Source organism: Lasioglossum baleicum, chromosome 19 (assembly GCF_051020765.1).
Source record: "Lasioglossum baleicum chromosome 19, iyLasBale1, whole genome shotgun sequence".
In the NCBI taxonomy this organism is placed as follows: domain Eukaryota; kingdom Metazoa; phylum Arthropoda; class Insecta; order Hymenoptera; family Halictidae; genus Lasioglossum; species Lasioglossum baleicum.
Window position 1 is genome coordinate 9,468,893 of NC_134947.1, and position 21,332 is coordinate 9,490,224.

Genomic DNA, 21,332 nt, shown 5'->3' on the forward strand with positions numbered 1-21,332 from the left:
CTACGTATCTAGAGCTTGAAATGCAGGGAAATAGTATGTAATTGTAAAAATGAAAACATAATATTTAGCGTGTATGAACTGAACATAATATTAAAGCACACAAAAATACATAAATAGTTTACGAAACATACACAAAAAAAAAATATAATACTACATTAATGCAAACAAAAATATATACATACTTCACAAAAAATATATACAAACAGATATAAAAAGATAATATAGTAGAATATTAAAGCAAACAAAAATATGTAAATACTAATTTTGTAATAATATTTTATAATACCTACAATAGAGTAATAAAGAACAACATAAAGAAAACTCATTCATTACTAAATGTGTTTGTTCTTAAAATCATAATATGATCTAAAATATCATGGTTTAATCTAGCTCTATTGTCGTTTAAGATAAATTTTAAGCCAGAAAATAGTCGTTCAACCGAAACTTGAGTTGGTGGCACAGCATGTACAACATTTGCAAGTTCTCTTAATTCCGGAAGCCCATGTTTCTGCCAATATTCTATAATATTTTCTTTTTTGTCGATTCTTGATGTTTGAGAGAAAGCGTTTAAGGGGGTAGTATACCCTCGATTTGTAACTAGAAAATAACTAGAATCTTACTAGATTTTTGGTGGAAACATGGGTATGCTGGTTTTCAGTTAGTGTCCTCATTTAAGCAAATTTTGGGCTGGGTGAGGGCTCATTCGAAAGAGGAAGGTTCACCGCAGGGGGCTCTGGTCATCCCATCAGCCAAAAAGACTTTTGGAGACAGAAAAATGCATTGAAATCTGCTGGGTTTTTTTCCTAGATTTTTACTCTACTTTGGACACTAATATTATTAGATATAAACATATTCTCGTTAACCTCATGACCAGAACCCCCTGCGGTGAACCTTCCTCTTTCGAATGAGCCCTCACCCAGCCCAAAATTTGCTCAAATAAGGACACTAACTGAAAACCAGCAAACCCATGTTTCCACCAAAAATCTAGTAAGATTCTAGTTATTTTCTAGTTACAAATCGAGGGTATACTACCCCCTTAGTGCGGTAGCGACATTGAAAGTTGAAATTACTTTATGTTGATTTTTATACAAATCTGTATCTTTTTCAACTAAAAGTTTCTCGATATCATCCGTTGATGTAGATGGAGATTGTTTTGGCGTTATTTGATTATTAGCTATGCAATTCAATCTCTCGTACCGTTTCCACGTATTCATTAGATGAACAGTAGCAATATCTTTTTGCTGTTCTGATAGCAGACTTTTATACCTAGGGTCTAACAAAATGGAAGCCAACAATGATTTATTTGATAAAATTTCGTGTTCCCGATTGTGGATTGCTTCAAACAATATCTTAGCAAAATGATTGTCCTCCATTCTTTTTAAGCTAAAATTGCATTGCAACCATATTGCATAAAAATCGCCCATGGTTAATTGTTCATATTGCATCTTTTTAGTGGCAATTTTTGCCGGTTCTAATGCTACTAATAGTTGCTTGATATTTCCCCAATCATCTTCCGATAAAGTAATATCATACAATTCTGTACAAACATCTTTTAAATGTAATAATCTTTCCAGCATATTAAAAGTGGAATTCCATCTAGTTGTACAGTCTAATATCGGTTTCTGCAATTTCATAGTTTTTATAAGAATTCCCATCGAAGGAGTACGCAGTTTTTTAACTATTTCCCGTGTTTTTTGCAGTAATCCTTGCACATTACACATTTTCAACGCATCCTGTACAGCTAGTTGTAACGTGTGTGCAACACACCGCACACCTATTAACTGAACATTATTTCCCTCTGTGGAAAAAAATGTTTCACCCTCTAAATAAAATTGGTCATGATATTTATCTAGAAAGGTGTGATCTGTATCTGTCTCACTAACACTAGATATATCGTAAAAATGGTCACACTCTTCTTCAAGGAGTTTAATTAACTTAATCATATTTGATCCGTTGTCTGTTGTTACACTATAGATATTATTAACAGTAAGGTCATATTCTTTTAAAACATTAATTACCAGGTCTTTTATGTTAGAACTTGTATGTCTTCCAAACATTTCTTTCAGGGCGAGAGTTCGAATAACAATTTTACCATTTAAAATATACTGAATATTAATGCCCATAAAAGATCTCAAATGACGAGTTGCTCCATCAATTTTTAGCGACACTAATTTGTTTTTTACTTCAATTTTAATTTTGTTCTTTAATTTCATAGCATTATTAAATATAGCGTCTCTAATGTTGTTTTCATTAATTGTCACGGGTGATGGTAGTATTTCTAACACTGGATCTAATATTTTTCGAAAACCTGAATCGTGCAGGATGCTCAACGGTCGACCATTTTTTGTCACAAGCTCTATGCACGCATTTACAATATATTCTCCTGTCATTTCTGTTCCTAATACTTTCGCATTTTTATTTGATGCGGACGCGGACGTGGACGTGGAAGCGGAAGGATATTCTTCTCCTGACCTTCTATTTCGTCTTTCTTTCGACATTGTGACCAGTGTATATGTATTCATTGGGGTGGTTATATTGAAGGTGCCGCGTCAAATTTGCAGCATGATTTCCCTTATAATTCAAAATAAAAATTTCTAAGTATGTACACCTATGTGATATATCGTGAGAGTCAAAAGTGAGTATACACTTTAAAAGAAGTCGCTAAGCATTAAGTTTTGCGATTAAAATTTGCAAAGCAATACCAAACTGAACCAGTGCAATATTGGAATTAGGCATTATTTATTCATAAGAGTAAGTTCGAAATTTTTTGGAAAAATAATTTGAAGCAATATGTGTAAGATATATTGAATAAATTCTATGATTTCAGAATGTATACACTATATTCACTGTTAGCTCTCATTGTAAGTACATATGTGCATATCTGACCAAATTAAATAAAAAACTATTTAAAAAAATAGGAAACTTACTGTCAATTTTATATTGCATCCGTTAATAAGGCACGCGGACTTGTTGTCGTCTACGTTAAATGAGAAGTACTCACGCACAGGATGTTGCATTATTAAAATTAAATATAAAATGTAATTTTCAATATATAATAGTCAATCTGTGTTATGTACGTCGCGACTTTGATCCCGTTAGTTCACATACTGAATTTCACGGGATTGTCAACGCCTTATATATACATATACCAAAAACAAAATGCGATCGGGAAATAATCCGGACGCTGAAGTGGGAGGTGCCAATGCGAGAGAGACACAGGTCTCAGATGCAACAATGTCATTTGTCACGCTCGCGGAGGTGCTGAAGTGGCGTCTCTATATTTACAATGATATATTTAATAAATTGATTGTACTTTACAACTCAATATATACAATATATAGTTAAAGAATTATATTATTATTGCACATTATTCCATATCAATATTATCATAATAGTAGACAGTAAATTTATGGTAAATATCCGCTACATGTTACATCTAAGAATCAGTATCAGTAACCCGCTTCGTAAGAGCGGGTTAACCAGGTTAACCAAACAACGATGTCTTCAGTAACCCGGTTATGCGGGTTACTCCCGGGTTACGAGAACCGAACCCGGTTACGGTTACGGTTAGGATCCCTGGTTTTGTGAATTGCCTACCGTTCTCGTCCTCTAATATTATATTATTTTTTTCTAATATACCGGTAATCTTGTACGGACCTCGATAGCGTTTGCTAAATTTACCTGCTCTCGGCTCGATTAAAACACGTACCATGTCCCCTATTTTACCATGAAACGGATGTGCTTTTCTATCGTAATAGACTTTTGATCTTTCCTTCGCCTGAATTAGGTTCTGTGCAGTATTATATGTTGGTAATTTATCATCACTAGGGAATGAACTTGGACAACGTGCAACTTTGCCAAATATTAGTTCAAAAGGTGTAAAATTCGTTGTTTCATGAACGGAAGTATTATACGAGAACATTGCAAAGGGTACCAGTCTATCCCAGTCGTCGTAGTTATCGATATAGTGACTAATATATTCTGTTAAGACTATATGACTTCTTTCTAATGCTCCATTGGTCTGGGGCCTGTATCCTGGTGTCATAACATGTTGGATTTTAAAGATTCTCGTTAACTTTTGAATCACCGTGTTAAGAAAACTTGTGCCCCTGTCTGTCAATATTGCTCGTGGAGTTCCGTATTGAAGTATTAAATAAGTGGCTAAAGCATGTGCTATTGTTTCCGATTTTATGTTCGGAACTGGAACTGCTGGAACGACTCAGTCTATTGACCGATATATCAGTAACATCGGGATGAGGAATGGCAGTCAGTGGGCCTCCGATTAGGAAGTGGCCTGGTGTTAGAGAGGATAATTCTTGGGAATCGGAAGACATGGGATATAGTGGTCGAGAATTCATACATGCTTCGATTCGTGTCAAAACTGTGGCTAGCTCTTCGAACGTTAACCGCGTTTCCCCTACGACCTTTAGTAAATGCCGTTTGGCCGATTTGACTGCGCTCTCCCATAGACCTCCGAAATGAGGTGCGCGAGGAGGAATGAAATGCCAATCAATACCATGAGTGGTAGCAAAATCTATGATACTCTGTTTGGTGGGTCCATCGCGGAAGAAATCTATTATCCTTTGCAATTCGTTGCGTGCTCCCACGAAATTTGTGCCGTTATCTGAATGCAACAAATCGATCGAGTGCGTTTAGAAATGCTTGAGTTGATAACTCTGTTACCAACTCTAAGTGAACGGCCTTTGTTACGAAGCATACAAATAAACTTAGATATGCTTTGGTAGTTGTTTTGCTTCGGGTCCGGTCTTTGACATAGAACGGACCTGCGTAATCGACACCCGTATTAAAGAACAGAGCCTGAATACGGACGCGTGTTGGAGGTAGTTGACCCATCAAGTACTTGCCTACCTGCGGATTCAACCGACGGCAACGTACGCAATCCCGGATAATTTTCCTAACCAGGGATTTCCCTGAAATCGGCCAGTATTTCTGGCGGATCGTGGAAAGGACTGTTTCACACCCAGCATGTAATAAACGTTCATGCTCTCTTCGAATGATTAATTTCGTGATGTGGCTGTCTTTGGGCAAAATTATTGGATGTTGCTGCTCTTACTCTATGCTCGCGTTGCTCAATCGTCCGCCTACTCTGACAAGTCCCTGATCATCAATAAAGGGATGTAAACATTGTAGGGAATTGAAATCCGATGCAACCTTGCTGTTTAGCCGCGGAACTGTGGGTTCGCGACTGTTCCGGATCACTGCCCGCCAAGTTAATCTTGGGCAGCTAGTTCAAATGATAGACTGATCGCAAAAGACAATAATTGATTCGCTTGACTTGATATCGCATGAATACGTTAATGGAAGCGTTTCGTCCCGGACCTGCTAGTGGTCTCATCAGTAAGGCTGATCTAGCAGGCCCTGCCTTATACGCGCGCAGATGATGGTATGAAGATTCGCGTTTGTGATTGAACGCACGCGAGGGATCTCGATCGATTCGATCCGGTTCGCGAGGGATTTCGACCGACGCCATCCCGGTTTGTCGGGTGTCCTGATCACTGGACGACGAACTACCGTGATGCTAACTTTGCACATGTTATAAACGATTGACAAGACAACGGCTCGTGCGTTGTACTTGTCTACCCGAGGACTGGAGAATGTCACGGCGTTAGAACGTAAAACTCAACTGAGCGATTTCGTCTTCCAGTCCTGGCGCGATGCTCGTTGGATTCTCGAATATGAAATAAGATGCACTGATTGGTTCCTGCAGAAAGTTGCATTTCCCAATCAGTACACACTTTGACTCCTAGGACCTCCTTCCCGTAGCTCTGAATGAGGCCCTCGGAAGGAGGAGTGGGGCGAGATCTTACTCGGTCGACAACGCGACGGTTCCAGGTAATTCGACACCCTGCGTAACGGTCGCGGACGGTCCTTCGGAGGGACTAAATTTATGACACGTTGTAATTTCGAGGGTGTATAAAACTGAACGTTAAACAGATGCCTTGACTGGTCGCCGAATGACCCTAGTTTGTTTAATCCTTGAGGAGGATATTTAGGCACGTTCGCATCATAAATCCTGTCCGAAGGAAACCTATGAATTCTGTTCCTGTGCGACGGAACACTTGCCCTGTTTAATATCAGAAATTTCCCTTGCGAAAGCTTGGTTTTGAACAATTTTCAATACTGCGATCTCAGCTAAATTTATCTCGCGAATCGATAATTCTCTGGATGAAACTGAGTCTTTTTCTACCGGTGGAGAACTCGTGACTTGATACTTGCAATTGTTGTAAAATTTAAAGCAGTATGCAATTGCTCTGAGCAATTTAAAAACATTCGAAAATTTAAACATCCAAGACAATTCATTAGTAGATGATTTCGCATCTACTATTGCAGCACAAATGACTCGCTGTTCTGGAAGATCGATAATGTTATAATCAGGCGCTAATGTTTTAATCGATTGCCTTTGGAGCCAGTCTGGACCATTCCACCAAAGAGTGTTATTTTCTAACACAGACGACCTTACCCCTCGTGACAATAGATCAGCAGGATTCTCACTAGATGGAACGTGACACCATTTGCCTCGTGATAACACTTGAGTCTCGGTTACGCGGTTCGCAACAAATGTTTTCCATTTGCTGGACGAACCATCTATCCATGCCAATGTAATCATAGAGTCGGACCAATAATGCTCGTTGGATATTTGTGTTCTGGACGCATCCCGAACCTTACTAATCAGTTGAATCAACAACAATGCACCACATAATTCTAACCGAGGCAGGCTAACCACCTTTATTGGGGCGACCCTTGACTTAGCGCACAATAGATGTACAGATACCTGTCCCTGCTTGTCTACCGAACGCAGGTAGACGCATGCACCGTATGCCTTTTCAGAGGCATCGCAGAACCCATGAATTTCTACCTGGATTGACTGTGCACCTAATGTACATCTTGGAATTGTAAATTTATTTAATAACTGAATATCGGATTGGAATTCAGAAAACTGCGAATGAATTGTCGCGACGCGATAGCACGAGCAGCATCACCTCGAAGAGCGGACTTCAAATGATGAAATCTTGCGATATTATTTAGCGCCTCATTATTATTAACTAATGGTTCAACACTGTCTCTAAAATAAACCCATTCTCCGAGATCACCACTGAAAATCGGTACCGGAATTGGTCGTAGCTTAATCGGATTCGATTCTGATGTTGTCGGTGTAACTGTCGCGGGGGGCGATGCAGAAGGCATGGCAGGAGACTGTGTTGGATTCCGCGAACGGGCAATATACGCACGAACAGTCGCAATAACAGTAAAATAATTCTCCTCAAAGGTTTCGCGCTGTATGCGTTGCGCGTATTCTTCCGGCGTACCCGCTACTATTCTATCAATTTGATCCTGGATCGCTTCAAATTTATCCAGCAACGATATATTTCGGCTGAGCCGCTCCTCGAGAACCTCGAGTAACGTTGTCGCACCCTTTCGGTCGCAGTAATTTTTGAACTTAGTCAATTGTGATTTAATGTGAGAACGGTCGGTAATCAATTTTTGCAACGCGGTTTCGTTCGGAGTAGCCATCGCTCTACAATCAAAACCTATGAATCTCGACTCACCAGTAGAAGAACGGAAGTACGAAATGGATACTGATGTCAGTCGATGCAGACATCTACAAAGAACAACCACCACTGAAAATAACATTTCACGTGATACCACTTTCTTAAAATTAGCCTAGAAAATGTTGTATTCCGGATACTCAATATAAGTATATTTATTAAGTACAATTTCTAAACGAAATACAAACTACGGACGTAATACAAAAGATCTTAGTAGTCTAGACAAGACTCGGTAAGAGACTGATCGGAAGCGAATGAAGACTGAGAAAAGAATGCTCGCGAGAGGAAGAAATCAGCAGGAGATATAGGTTTTGGGTTCTGTAAAGTGGGGATTGTTTTAGGTCTAATGGTCAGTAAGGGATGAATCATGGGGATGAGGTTCAAAGATGAGTAATGGTAGATGGAATGTCGAACTGAAGATAGAGAGACGAACTGAAACGTTTAGATTACATGAGTGATTACTAATGCTAGAGAGAATCTTATCGTTGGTATACAACAAAAAATTGAAAACTGCATTAACGATTCGTAGTCAAATGATAGCGTATAAGAAGTTTGTATTTTGGTATTACATGAACATATTTTATTCTTTTCAGAATGTCCTTTGTTAATGGATGGGGTGCTGAATACCATCGACAAGATGTCACGTTGACTCCGTGTTGGACAGAAGCACATTTACACGGACCCTCTACACGAGACACCGACAAGAAAACTGGTACTAAAACGAGTACTACAGTATTTTTAACATGGACGATGAAAAGGGATCTTCTAGCTCCAGACCTATGTCTTCGTTGAATAGTTTATTTTCGTTCACTAGTCCTGCCGTAAAGAAGTTGCTCGGTTGGAAGCAGGGCGACGAGGAGGAGAAATGGGCAGAGAAAGCGGTGTCCGCGCTAGTGAAAAAGTTAAAGAAAAGAAAGGGCGCGAACGAGGAGCTGGAACGGGCTCTGAATTGTCCTGGTACGCCGAATAAATGCGTCACAATACCGAGAAGCTTAGACGGCCAACTACAAGTGTCGCATCGTAAGGGTTTGCCACATGTTATTTATTGTCGGGTATGGAGATGGCCGGATTTGCAGTCTCACCATGAACTGAAGCCGCTCGAATTGTGCCAGTACCCTTTCTCTGCCAAGCAGAAGGAAGTTTGCATTAATCCCTACCATTATAAAAGAGTGGAGAGTCCGGTACTTCCACCGGTACTGGTCCCTAGACATTCAGAGTATCCCCCTGGACATTCTTTGCTACCGTTTCACCAGATAGCGGAACCGACGATGCCACATAATGTATCTTATTCTTCGAGTGGATTTAATGCTGGATCTACCGGAGGGGTAAATTCAACTTCGCCTATGTCTTCGGTTGGCTCGGTTCCCAGTCCAGGCAGTGCAACATCGCTGAATTCGCAGAGCCCTTATGGTACCAACGGATTACCAGAAACTCCTCCCTTAGCTTATTCGCTGCCCGAAGATGGTTCCCAACCTGGACAGTCACCGCCACCGTATCCAATGGCGATGGACACGACTGGCTCGGCCGAAGTGGCTCCAGTTTGTTATCAAGAATCACCCTATTGGGCCTCTATCGCTTATTACGAGTTAAACTGCAGAGTGGGTGAAGTTTTCCATTGTCACTCCCACTCTGTTATAGTGGACGGCTTCACAAATCCAATGTAAATCGGAATACTACTATCGAGAAAACGAGAAGACACATAGGGAACGGAGTGCATCTATATTACGTAGGTGGCGAAGTATACGCGGAATGCCTCTCCGACCCTGCTTTATTCGTCCAATCTAGAAATTGTAATCACCATCATGGATTTCATCCTAACGCAGTTTATAAGATTCAACCGGGATGTTCGTTGAAGATATTTAATAACCAGGAGATCGCCCAGTTGCTCTCGCAAAGCGTTAACCACGGCTTCGAAACCGTCTACGAGTTAACAAAAATGTGTACTATAAGGTAAACTTTATGATAGCTATGACTGCGGATCTTTATGCATTTATGGGTTGAAAAATTTTCAAAACAATGCTAGAAAATAAAATTCTACAGAATTTAGTACGATTTTGAGTTACTTCAGATCTACAAAGACCAACCACCACTGAAGTCAACATTTCACGTGATTCCACTTTCTTAAAATTAGTCTAGAAAAATTGAAAATTGCATTAACGATTCGTAGTCAAATGATAGCGTATAAGAAGTTTGTATTTTGGTATTACATGAACATATTTTATTCTTTTCAGAATGTCCTTTGTTAATGGATGGGGTGCTGAATACCATCGACAAGACGTCACGTTGACTCCGTGTTGGACAGAAGCACATTTACACGGACCCTTTACACGAGACACCGGCAAGAAAACTGGTACTAAAACGAGTACTACAGTATTTTTAACATGGACGATGAAAAGGGATCTTCTAGCTCCAGACCTATGTCTTCGTTGAATAGTTTATTTTCGTTCACTAGTCCTGCCGTAAAGAAGTTGCTCGGTTGGAAGCAGGGCGACGAGGAGGAGAAATGGGCAGAGAAAGCGGTGTCCGCGCTAGTGAAAAAGTTAAAGAAAAGAAAGGGCGCGAACGAGGAGCTGGAACGGGCTCTGAATTGTCCTGGTACGCCGAATAAATGCGTCACAATACCGAGAAGCTTAGACGGCCAACTACAAGTGTCGCATCGTAAGGGTTTGCCACATGTTATTTATTGTCGGGTATGGAGATGGCCGGATTTGCAGTCTCACCATGAACTGAAGCCGCTCGAATTGTGCCAGTACCCTTTCTCTGCCAAGCAGAAGGAAGTTTGCATTAATCCCTACCATTATAAAAGAGTGGAGAGTCCGGTACTTCCACCGGTACTGGTCCCTAGACATTCAGAGTATCCCCCTGGACATTCTTTGCTACCGTTTCACCAGATAGCGGAACCGACGATGCCACATAATGTATCTTATTCTTCGAGTGGATTTAATGCTGGATCTACCGGAGGGGTAAATTCAACTTCGCCTATGTCTTCGGTTGGCTCGGTTCCCAGTCCAGGCAGTGCAACATCGCTGAATTCGCAGAGCCCTTATGGTACCAACGGATTACCAGAAACTCCTCCCTTAGCTTATTCGCTGCCCGAAGATGGTTCCCAACCTGGACAGTCACCGCCACCGTATCCAATGGCGATGGACACGACTGGCTCGGCCGAAGTGGCTCCAGTTTGTTATCAAGAATCACCCTATTGGGCCTCTATCGCTTATTACGAGTTAAACTGCAGAGTGGGTGAAGTTTTCCATTGTCACTCCCACTCTGTTATAGTGGACGGCTTCACAAATCCAATGTAAATCGGAATACTACTATCGAGAAAACGAGAAGACACATAGGGAACGGAGTGCATCTATATTACGTAGGTGGCGAAGTATACGCGGAATGCCTCTCCGACCCTGCTTTATTCGTCCAATCTAGAAATTGTAATCACCATCATGGATTTCATCCTAACGCAGTTTATAAGATTCAACCGGGATGTTCGTTGAAGATATTTAATAACCAGGAGATCGCCCAGTTGCTCTCGCAAAGCGTTAACCACGGCTTCGAAACCGTCTACGAGTTAACAAAAATGTGTACTATAAGGTAAACTTTATGATAGCTATGACTGCGGATCTTTATGCATTTATGGGTTGAAAAATTTTCAAAACAATGCTAGAAAATAAAATTCTACAGAATTTAGTACGATTTTGAGTTACTTCAGATCTACAAAGACCAACCACCACTGAAGTCAACATTTCACGTGATTCCACTTTCTTAAAATTAGTCTAGAAAAATTGAAAATTGCATTAACGATTCGTAGTCAAATGATAGCGTATAAGAAGTTTGTATTTTGGTATTACATGAACATATTTTATTCTTTTCAGAATGTCCTTTGTTAATGGATGGGGTGCTGAATACCATCGACAAGACGTCACGTTGACTCCGTGTTGGACAGAAGCACATTTACACGGACCCTTTACACGAGACACCGGCAAGAAAACTGGTACTAAAACGAGTACTACAGTATTTTTAACATGGACGATGAAAAGAGATCTTCTAGCTCCAGACCTATGTCTTCGTTGAATAGTTTATTTTCGTTCACTAGTCCTGCCGTAAAGAAGTTGCTCGGTTGGAAGCAGGGCGACGAGGAGGAGAAATGGGCAGAGAAAGCGGTGTCCGCGCTAGTGAAAAAGTTAAAGAAAAGAAAGGGCGCGAACGAGGAGCTGGAACGGGCTCTGAATTGTCCTGGTACGCCGAATAAATGCGTCACAATACCGAGAATCTTATACGGCCAACTACAAGTGTCGCATCGTAAGGGTTTGCCACATGTTATTTATTGTCGGGTATGGAGATGGCCGGATTTGCAGTCTCACCATGAACTGAAGCCGCTCGAATTGTGCCAGTACCCTTTCTATGCCAAGCAGAAGGAAGTTTGCATTAATCCCTACCATTATAAAAGAGTGGAGAGTCCGGTACTTCCACCGGTACTGGTCCCTAGACATTCAGAGTATCCCCCTGGACATTCTTTGCTACCGTTTCACCAGATAGCGGAACCGACGATGCCACATAATGTATCTTATTCTTCGAGTGGATTTAATGCTGGATCTACCGGAGGGGTAAATTCAACTTCGCCTATGTCTTCGGTTGGCTCGGTTCCCAGTCCAGGCAGTGCAACATCGCTGAATTCGCAGAGCCCTTATGGTACCAACGGATTACCAGAAACTCCTCCCTTAGCTTATTCGCTGCCCGAAGATGGTTCCCAACCTGGACAGTCACCGCCACCGTATCCAATGGCGATGGACACGACTGGCTCGGCCGAAGTGGCTCCAGTTTGTTATCAAGAATCACCCTATTGGGCCTCTATCGCTTATTACGAGTTAAACTGCAGAGTGGGTGAAGTTTTCCATTGTCACTCCCACTCTGTTATAGTGGACGGCTTCACAAATCCAATGTAAATCGGAATACTACTATCGAGAAAACGAGAAGACACATAGGGAACGGAGTGCATCTATATTACGTAGGTGGCGAAGTATACGCGGAATGCCTCTCCGACCCTGCTTTATTCGTCCAATCTAGAAATTGTAATCACCATCATGGATTTCATCCTAACGCAGTTTATAAGATTCAACCGGGATGTTCGTTGAAGATATTTAATAACCAGGAGATCGCCCAGTTGCTCTCGCAAAGCGTTAACCACGGCTTCGAAACCGTCTACGAGTTAACAAAAATGTGTACTATAAGGTAAACTTTATGATAGCTATGACTGCGGATCTTTATGCATTTATGGGTTGAAAAATTTTCAAAACAATGCTAGAAAATAAAATTCTACAGAATTTAGTACGATTTTGAGTTACTTCAGATCTACAAAGACCAACCACCACTGAAGTCAACATTTCACGTGATTCCACTTTCTTAAAATTAGTCTAGAAAAATTGAAAATTGCATTAACGATTCGTAGTCAAATGATAGCGTATAAGAAGTTTGTATTTTGGTATTACATGAACATATTTTATTCTTTTCAGAATGTCCTTTGTTAATGGATGGGGTGCTGAATACCATCGACAAGACGTCACGTTGACTCCGTGTTGGACAGAAGCACATTTACACGGACCCTTTACACGAGACACCGGCAAGAAAACTGGTACTAAAACGAGTACTACAGTATTTTTAACATGGACGATGAAAAGAGATCTTCTAGCTCCAGACCTATGTCTTCGTTGAATAGTTTATTTTCGTTCACTAGTCCTGCCGTAAAGAAGTTGCTCGGTTGGAAGCAGGGCGACGAGGAGGAGAAATGGGCAGAGAAAGCGGTGTCCGCGCTAGTGAAAAAGTTAAAGAAAAGAAAGGGCGCGAACGAGGAGCTGGAACGGGCTCTGAATTGTCCTGGTACGCCGAATAAATGCGTCACAATACCGAGAATCTTATACGGCCAACTACAAGTGTCGCATCGTAAGGGTTTGCCACATGTTATTTATTGTCGGGTATGGAGATGGCCGGATTTGCAGTCTCACCATGAACTGAAGCCGCTCGAATTGTGCCAGTACCCTTTCTATGCCAAGCAGAAGGAAGTTTGCATTAATCCCTACCATTATAAAAGAGTGGAGAGTCCGGTACTTCCACCGGTACTGGTCCCTAGACATTCAGAGTATCCCCCTGGACATTCTTTGCTACCGTTTCACCAGATAGCGGAACCGACGATGCCACATAATGTATCTTATTCTTCGAGTGGATTTAATGCTGGATCTACCGGAGGGGTAAATTCAACTTCGCCTATGTCTTCGGTTGGCTCGGTTCCCAGTCCAGGCAGTGCAACATCGCTGAATTCGCAGAGCCCTTATGGTACCAACGGATTACCAGAAACTCCTCCCTTAGCTTATTCGCTGCCCGAAGATGGTTCCCAACCTGGACAGTCACCGCCACCGTATCCAATGGCGATGGACACGACTGGCTCGGCCGAAGTGGCTCCAGTTTGTTATCAAGAATCACCCTATTGGGCCTCTATCGCTTATTACGAGTTAAACTGCAGAGTGGGTGAAGTTTTCCATTGTCACTCCCACTCTGTTATAGTGGACGGCTTCACAAATCCAATGTAAATCGGAATACTACTATCGAGAAAACGAGAAGACACATAGGGAACGGAGTGCATCTATATTACGTAGGTGGCGAAGTATACGCGGAATGCCTCTCCGACCCTGCTTTATTCGTCCAATCTAGAAATTGTAATCACCATCATGGATTTCATCCTAACGCAGTTTATAAGATTCAACCGGGATGTTCGTTGAAGATATTTAATAACCAGGAGATCGCCCAGTTGCTCTCGCAAAGCGTTAACCACGGCTTCGAAACCGTCTACGAGTTAACAAAAATGTGTACTATAAGGTAAACTTTATGATAGCTATGACTGCGGATCTTTATGCATTTATGGGTTGAAAAATTTTCAAAACAATGCTAGAAAATAAAATTCTACAGAATTTAGTACGATTTTGAGTTACTTCAGATCTACAAAGACCAACCACCACTGAAGTCAACATTTCACGTGATTCCACTTTCTTAAAATTAGTCTAGAAAAATTGAAAATTGCATTAACGATTCGTAGTCAAATGATAGCGTATAAGAAGTTTGTATTTTGGTATTACATGAACATATTTTATTCTTTTCAGAATGTCCTTTGTTAATGGATGGGGTGCTGAATACCATCGACAAGACGTCACGTTGACTCCGTGTTGGACAGAAGCACATTTACACGGACCCTTTACACGAGACACCGGCAAGAAAACTGGTACTAAAACGAGTACTACAGTATTTTTAACATGGACGATGAAAAGGGATCTTCTAGCTCCAGACCTATGTCTTCGTTGAATAGTTTATTTTCGTTCACTAGTCCTGCCGTAAAGAAGTTGCTCGGTTGGAAGCAGGGCGACGAGGAGGAGAAATGGGCAGAGAAAGCGGTGTCCGCGCTAGTGAAAAAGTTAAAGAAAAGAAAGGGCGCGAACGAGGAGCTGGAACGGGCTCTGAATTGTCCTGGTACGCCGAATAAATGCGTCACAATACCGAGAAGCTTAGACGGCCAACTACAAGTGTCGCATCGTAAGGGTTTGCCACATGTTATTTATTGTCGGGTATGGAGATGGCCGGATTTGCAGTCTCACCATGAACTGAAGCCGCTCGAATTGTGCCAGTACCCTTTCTCTGCCAAGCAGAAGGAAGTTTGCATTAATCCCTACCATTATAAAAGAGTGGAGAGTCCGGTACTTCCACCGGTACTGGTCCCTAGACATTCAGAGTATCCCCCTGGACATTCTTTGCTACCGTTTCACCAGATAGCGGAACCGACGATGCCACATAATGTATCTTATTCTTCGAGTGGATTTAATGCTGGATCTACCGGAGGGGTAAATTCAACTTCGCCTATGTCTTCGGTTGGCTCGGTTCCCAGTCCAGGCAGTGCAACATCGCTGAATTCGCAGAGCCCTTATGGTACCAACGGATTACCAGAAACTCCTCCCTTAGCTTATTCGCTGCCCGAAGATGGTTCCCAACCTGGACAGTCACCGCCACCGTATCCAATGGCGATGGACACGACTGGCTCGGCCGAAGTGGCTCCAGTTTGTTATCAAGAATCACCCTATTGGGCCTCTATCGCTTATTACGAGTTAAACTGCAGAGTGGGTGAAGTTTTCCATTGTCACTCCCACTCTGTTATAGTGGACGGCTTCACAAATCCAATGTAAATCGGAATACTACTATCGAGAAAACGAGAAGACACATAGGGAACGGAGTGCATCTATATTACGTAGGTGGCGAAGTATACGCGGAATGCCTCTCCGACCCTGCTTTATTCGTCCAATCTAGAAATTGTAATCACCATCATGGATTTCATCCTAACGCAGTTTATAAGATTCAACCGGGATGTTCGTTGAAGATATTTAATAACCAGGAGATCGCCCAGTTGCTCTCGCAAAGCGTTAACCACGGCTTCGAAACCGTCTACGAGTTAACAAAAATGTGTACTATAAGGTAAACTTTATGATAGCTATGACTGCGGATCTTTATGCATTTATGGGTTGAAAAATTTTCAAAACAATGCTAGAAAATAAAATTCTACAGAATTTAGTACGATTTTGAGTTACTTCAGATCTACAAAGACCAACCACCACTGAAGTCAACATTTCACGTGATTCCACTTTCTTAAAATTAGTCTAGAAAAATTGAAAATTGCATTAACGATTCGTAGTCAAATGATAGCGTATAAGAAGTTTGTATTTTGGTATTACATGAACATATTTTATTCTTTTCAGAATGTCCTTTGTTAATGGATGGGGTGCTGAATACCATCGACAAGACGTCACGTTGACTCCGTGTTGGACAGAAGCACATTTACACGGACCCTTTACACGAGACACCGGCAAGAAAACTGGTACTAAAACGAGTACTACAGTATTTTTAACATGGACGATGAAAAGGGATCTTCTAGCTCCAGACCTATGTCTTCGTTGAATAGTTTATTTTCGTTCACTAGTCCTGCCGTAAAGAAGTTGCTCGGTTGGAAGCAGGGCGACGAGGAGGAGAAATGGGCAGAGAAAGCGGTGTCCGCGCTAGTGAAAAAGTTAAAGAAAAGAAAGGGCGCGAACGAGGAGCTGGAACGGGCTCTGAATTGTCCTGGTACGCCGAATAAATGCGTCACAATACCGAGAAGCTTAGACGGCCAACTACAAGTGTCGCATCGTAAGGGTTTGCCACATGTTATTTATTGTCGGGTATGGAGATGGCCGGATTTGCAGTCTCACCATGAACTGAAGCCGCTCGAATTGTGCCAGTACCCTTTCTCTGCCAAGCAGAAGGAAGTTTGCATTAATCCCTACCATTATAAAAGAGTGGAGAGTCCGGTACTTCCACCGGTACTGGTCCCTAGACATTCAGAGTATCCCCCTGGACATTCTTTGCTACCGTTTCACCAGATAGCGGAACCGACGATGCCACATAATGTATCTTATTCTTCGAGTGGATTTAATGCTGGATCTACCGGAGGGGTAAATTCAACTTCGCCTATGTCTTCGGTTGGCTCGGTTCCCAGTCCAGGCAGTGCAACATCGCTGAATTCGCAGAGCCCTTATGGTACCAACGGATTACCAGAAACTCCTCCCTTAGCTTATTCGCTGCCCGAAGATGGTTCCCAACCTGGACAGTCACCGCCACCGTATCCAATGGCGATGGACACGACTGGCTCGGCCGAAGTGGCTCCAGTTTGTTATCAAGAATCACCCTATTGGGCCTCTATCGCTTATTACGAGTTAAACTGCAGAGTGGGTGAAGTTTTCCATTGTCACTCCCACTCTGTTATAGTGGACGGCTTCACAAATCCAATGTAAATCGGAATACTACTATCGAGAAAACGAGAAGACACATAGGGAACGGAGTGCATCTATATTACGTAGGTGGCGAAGTATACGCGGAATGCCTCTCCGACCCTGCTTTATTCGTCCAATCTAGAAATTGTAATCACCATCATGGATTTCATCCTAACGCAGTTTATAAGATTCAACCGGGATGTTCGTTGAAGATATTTAATAACCAGGAGATCGCCCAGTTGCTCTCGCAAAGCGTTAACCACGGCTTCGAAACCGTCTACGAGTTAACAAAAATGTGTACTATAAGGTAAACTTTATGATAGCTATGACTGCGGATCTTTATGCATTTATGGGTTGAAAAATTTTCAAAACAATGCTAGAAAATAAAATTCTACAGAATTTAGTACGATTTTGAGTTACTTCAGATCTACAAAGACCAACCACCACTGAAGTCAACATTTCACGTGATTCCACTTTCTTAAAATTAGTCTAGAAAAATTGAAAATTGCATTAACGATTCGTAGTCAAATGATAGCGTATAAGAAGTTTGTATTTTGGTATTACATGAACATATTTTATTCTTTTCAGAATGTCCTTTGTTAATGGATGGGGTGCTGAATACCATCGACAAGACGTCACGTTGACTCCGTGTTGGACAGAAGCACATTTACACGGACCCTTTACACGAGACACCGGCAAGAAAACTGGTACTAAAACGAGTACTACAGTATTTTTAACATGGACGATGAAAAGGGATCTTCTAGCTCCAGACCTATGTCTTCGTTGAATAGTTTATTTTCGTTCACTAGTCCTGCCGTAAAGAAGTTGCTCGGTTGGAAGCAGGGCGACGAGGAGGAGAAATGGGCAGAGAAAGCGGTGTCCGCGCTAGTGAAAAAGTTAAAGAAAAGAAAGGGCGCGAACGAGGAGCTGGAACGGGCTCTGAATTGTCCTGGTACGCCGAATAAATGCGTCACAATACCGAGAAGCTTAGACGGCCAACTACAAGTGTCGCATCGTAAGGGTTTGCCACATGTTATTTATTGTCGGGTATGGAGATGGCCGGATTTGCAGTCTCACCATGAACTGAAGCCGCTCGAATTGTGCCAGTACCCTTTCTCTGCCAAGCAGAAGGAAGTTTGCATTAATCCCTACCATTATAAAAGAGTGGAGAGTCCGGTACTTCCACCGGTACTGGTCCCTAGACATTCAGAGTATCCCCCTGGACATTCTTTGCTACCGTTTCACCAGATAGCGGAACCGACGATGCCACATAATGTATCTTATTCTTCGAGTGGATTTAATGCTGGATCTACCGGAGGGGTAAATTCAACTTCGCCTATGTCTTCGGTTGGCTCGGTTCCCAGTCCAGGCAGTGCAACATCGCTGAATTCGCAGAGCCCTTATGGTACCAACGGATTACCAGAAACTCCTCCCTTAGCTTATTCGCTGCCCGAAGATGGTTCCCAACCTGGACAGTCACCGCCACCGTATCCAATGGCGATGGACACGACTGGCTCGGCCGAAGTGGCTCCAGTTTGTTATCAAGAATCACCCTATTGGGCCTCTATCGCTTATTACGAGTTAAACTGCAGAGTGGGTGAAGTTTTCCATTGTCACTCCCACTCTGTTATAGTGGACGGCTTCACAAATCCAATGTAAATCGGAATACTACTATCGAGAAAACGAGAAGACACATAGGGAACGGAGTGCATCTATATTACGTAGGTGGCGAAGTATACGCGGAATGCCTCTCCGACCCTGCTTTATTCGTCCAATCTAGAAATTGTAATCACCATCATGGATTTCATCCTAACGCAGTTTATAAGATTCAACCGGGATGTTCGTTGAAGATATTTAATAACCAGGAGATCGCCCAGTTGCTCTCGCAAAGCGTTAACCACGGCTTCGAAACCGTCTACGAGTTAACAAAAATGTGTACTATAAGGTAAACTTTATGATAGCTATGACTGCGGATCTTTATGCATTTATGGGTTGAAAAATTTTCAAAACAATGCTAGAAAATAAAATTCTACAGAATTTAGTACGATTTTGAGTTACTTCAGATCTACAAAGACCAACCACCACTGAAGTCAACATTTCACGTGATTCCACTTTCTTAAAATTAGTCTAGAAAAATTGAAAATTGCATTAACGATTCGTAGTCAAATGATAGCGTATAAGAAGTTTGTATTTTGGTATTACATGAACATATTTTATTCTTTTCAGAATGTCCTTTGTTAATGGATGGGGTGCTGAATACCATCGACAAGACGTCACGTTGACTCCGTGTTGGACAGAAGCACATTTACACGGACCCTTTACACGAGACACCGGCAAGAAAACTGGTACTAAAACGAGTACTACAGTATTTTTAACATGGACGATGAAAAGAGATCTTCTAGCTCCAGACCTATGTCTTCGTTGAATAGTTTATTTTCGTTCACTAGTCCTGCCGTAAAGAAGTTGCTCGGTTGGAAGCAGGGCGACGAGGAGGAGAAATGGGCAGAGAAAGCGGTGTCCGCGCTAGTGAAAAAGTTAAAGAAAAGAAAGGGCGCGAACGAGGAGCTGGAACGGGCTCTGAATTGTCCTGGTACGCCGAATAAATGCGTCACAATACCGAGAATCTTAGACGGCCAACTACAAGTGTCGCATCGTAAGGGTTTGCCACATGTTATTTATTGTCGGGTATGGAGATGGCCGGATTTGCAGTCTCACCATGAACTGAAGCCGCTCGAATTGTGCCAGTACCCTTTCTATGCCAAGCAGAAGGAAGTTTGCATTAATCCCTACCATTATAAAAGAGTGGAGAGTCCGGTACTTCCACCGGTACTGGTCCCTAGACATTCAGAGTATCCCCCTGGACATTCTTTGCTACCGTTTCACCAGATAGCGGAACCGACGATGCCACATAATGTATCTTATTCTTCGAGTGGATTTAATGCTGGATCTACCGGAGGGGTAAATTCAACTTCGCCTATGTCTTCGGTTGGCTCGGTTCCCAGTCCAGGCAGTGCAACATCGCTGAATTCGCAGAGCCCTTATGGTACCAACGGATTACCAGAAACTCCTCCCTTAGCTTATTCGCTGCCCGAAGATGGTTCCCAACCTGGACAGTCACCGCCACCGTATCCAATGGCGATGGACACGACTGGCTCGGCCGAAGTGGCTCCAGTTTGTTATCAAGAATCACCCTATTGGGCCTCTATCGCTTATTACGAGTTAAACTGCAGAGTGGGTGAAGTTTTCCATTGTCACTCCCACTCTGTTATAGTGGACGGCTTCACAAATCCAATGTAAATCGGAATACTACTATCGAGAAAACGAGAAGACACATAGGGAACGGAGTGCATCTATATTACGTAGGTGGCGAAGTATACGCGGAATGCCTCTCCGACCCTGCTTTATTCGTCCAATCTAGAAATTGTAATCACCATCATGGATTTCATCCTAACGCAGTTTATAAGATTCAACCGGGATGTTCGTTGAAGATATTTAATAACCAGGAGATCGCCCAGTTGCTCTCGCAAAGCGTTAACCACGGCTTCGAAACCGTCTACGAGTTAACAAAAATGTGTACTATAAGGTAAACTTTATGATAGCTATGACTGCGGATCTTTATGCATTTATGGGTTGAAAAATTTTCAAAACAATGCTAGAAAATAAAATTCTACAGAATTTAGTACGGTTTTGAGTTACTTCAGATCTACAAAGACCAACCACCACTGAAGTCAACATTTCACGTGATTCCACTTTCTTAAAATTAGTCTAGAAAAATTGAAAATTGCATTAACGATTCGTAGTCAAATGATAGCGTATAAGAAGTTTGTATTTTGGTATTACATGAACATATTTTATTCTTTTCAGAATGTCCTTTGTTAATGGATGGGGTGCTGAATACCATCGACAAGACGTCACGTTGACTCCGTGTTGG

At 42.0% G+C, this 21,332-nt stretch overlaps 8 protein-coding genes across 8 annotated transcripts; all 8 read left to right on the top strand.

Annotated features, from left to right (window-relative positions):
- Nucleotides 1-1,007: 1,007 nt before the first annotated feature.
- LOC143218258 (protein mothers against dpp-like) lies at nt 1,008-10,133 on the top strand. The gene is given in 3 exon segments (XM_076443346.1): nt 1,008-9,224; nt 9,227-9,518; nt 9,800-10,133. Coding segments are annotated over 3 exon segments (1,404 nt in total). The 5' UTR covers nt 1,008-8,311; the 3' UTR covers nt 9,999-10,133.
- Nucleotides 10,072-11,493, top strand: LOC143218365 (protein mothers against dpp-like). The gene is made up of 4 exons (XM_076443499.1): nt 10,072-10,107; nt 10,283-10,866; nt 11,062-11,132; nt 11,438-11,493. Exons 1-4 carry the CDS (start codon nt 10,072-10,074, stop codon nt 11,491-11,493), a joined length of 747 nt encoding a protein of 248 aa, XP_076299614.1.
- On the top strand, nt 11,446-13,406 carry LOC143218261 (protein mothers against dpp-like). Its single transcript, XM_076443349.1, is given in 3 exon segments — nt 11,446-12,500; nt 12,503-12,794; nt 13,076-13,406. Coding segments are annotated over 3 exon segments (1,404 nt in total). The 5' UTR covers nt 11,446-11,587; the 3' UTR covers nt 13,275-13,406.
- Nucleotides 13,348-14,769, top strand: LOC143218366 (protein mothers against dpp-like). The gene is made up of 4 exons (XM_076443500.1): nt 13,348-13,375; nt 13,494-14,142; nt 14,338-14,408; nt 14,714-14,769. Exons 1-4 carry the CDS (start codon nt 13,348-13,350, stop codon nt 14,767-14,769), a joined length of 804 nt encoding a protein of 267 aa, XP_076299615.1.
- Nucleotides 14,722-16,685, top strand: LOC143218259 (protein mothers against dpp-like). Its single transcript, XM_076443347.1, is given in 3 exon segments — nt 14,722-15,776; nt 15,779-16,070; nt 16,352-16,685. Coding segments are annotated over 3 exon segments (1,404 nt in total). The 5' UTR covers nt 14,722-14,863; the 3' UTR covers nt 16,551-16,685.
- On the top strand, nt 16,624-18,045 carry LOC143218367 (protein mothers against dpp-like). Its single transcript, XM_076443501.1, has 4 exons — nt 16,624-16,659; nt 16,835-17,418; nt 17,614-17,684; nt 17,990-18,045. The coding sequence occupies exons 1-4, from the start codon at nt 16,624-16,626 to the stop codon at nt 18,043-18,045; spliced, it is 747 nt and encodes a 248-aa protein (XP_076299616.1).
- Nucleotides 17,998-19,958, top strand: LOC143218260 (protein mothers against dpp-like). The gene is given in 3 exon segments (XM_076443348.1): nt 17,998-19,052; nt 19,055-19,346; nt 19,628-19,958. Coding segments are annotated over 3 exon segments (1,404 nt in total). The 5' UTR covers nt 17,998-18,139; the 3' UTR covers nt 19,827-19,958.
- Nucleotides 19,900-21,321, top strand: LOC143218368 (protein mothers against dpp-like). The gene is made up of 4 exons (XM_076443503.1): nt 19,900-19,927; nt 20,031-20,694; nt 20,890-20,960; nt 21,266-21,321. Exons 1-4 carry the CDS (start codon nt 19,900-19,902, stop codon nt 21,319-21,321), a joined length of 819 nt encoding a protein of 272 aa, XP_076299618.1.
- The last annotated feature ends 11 nt before the right edge of the window (nt 21,322-21,332 follow it).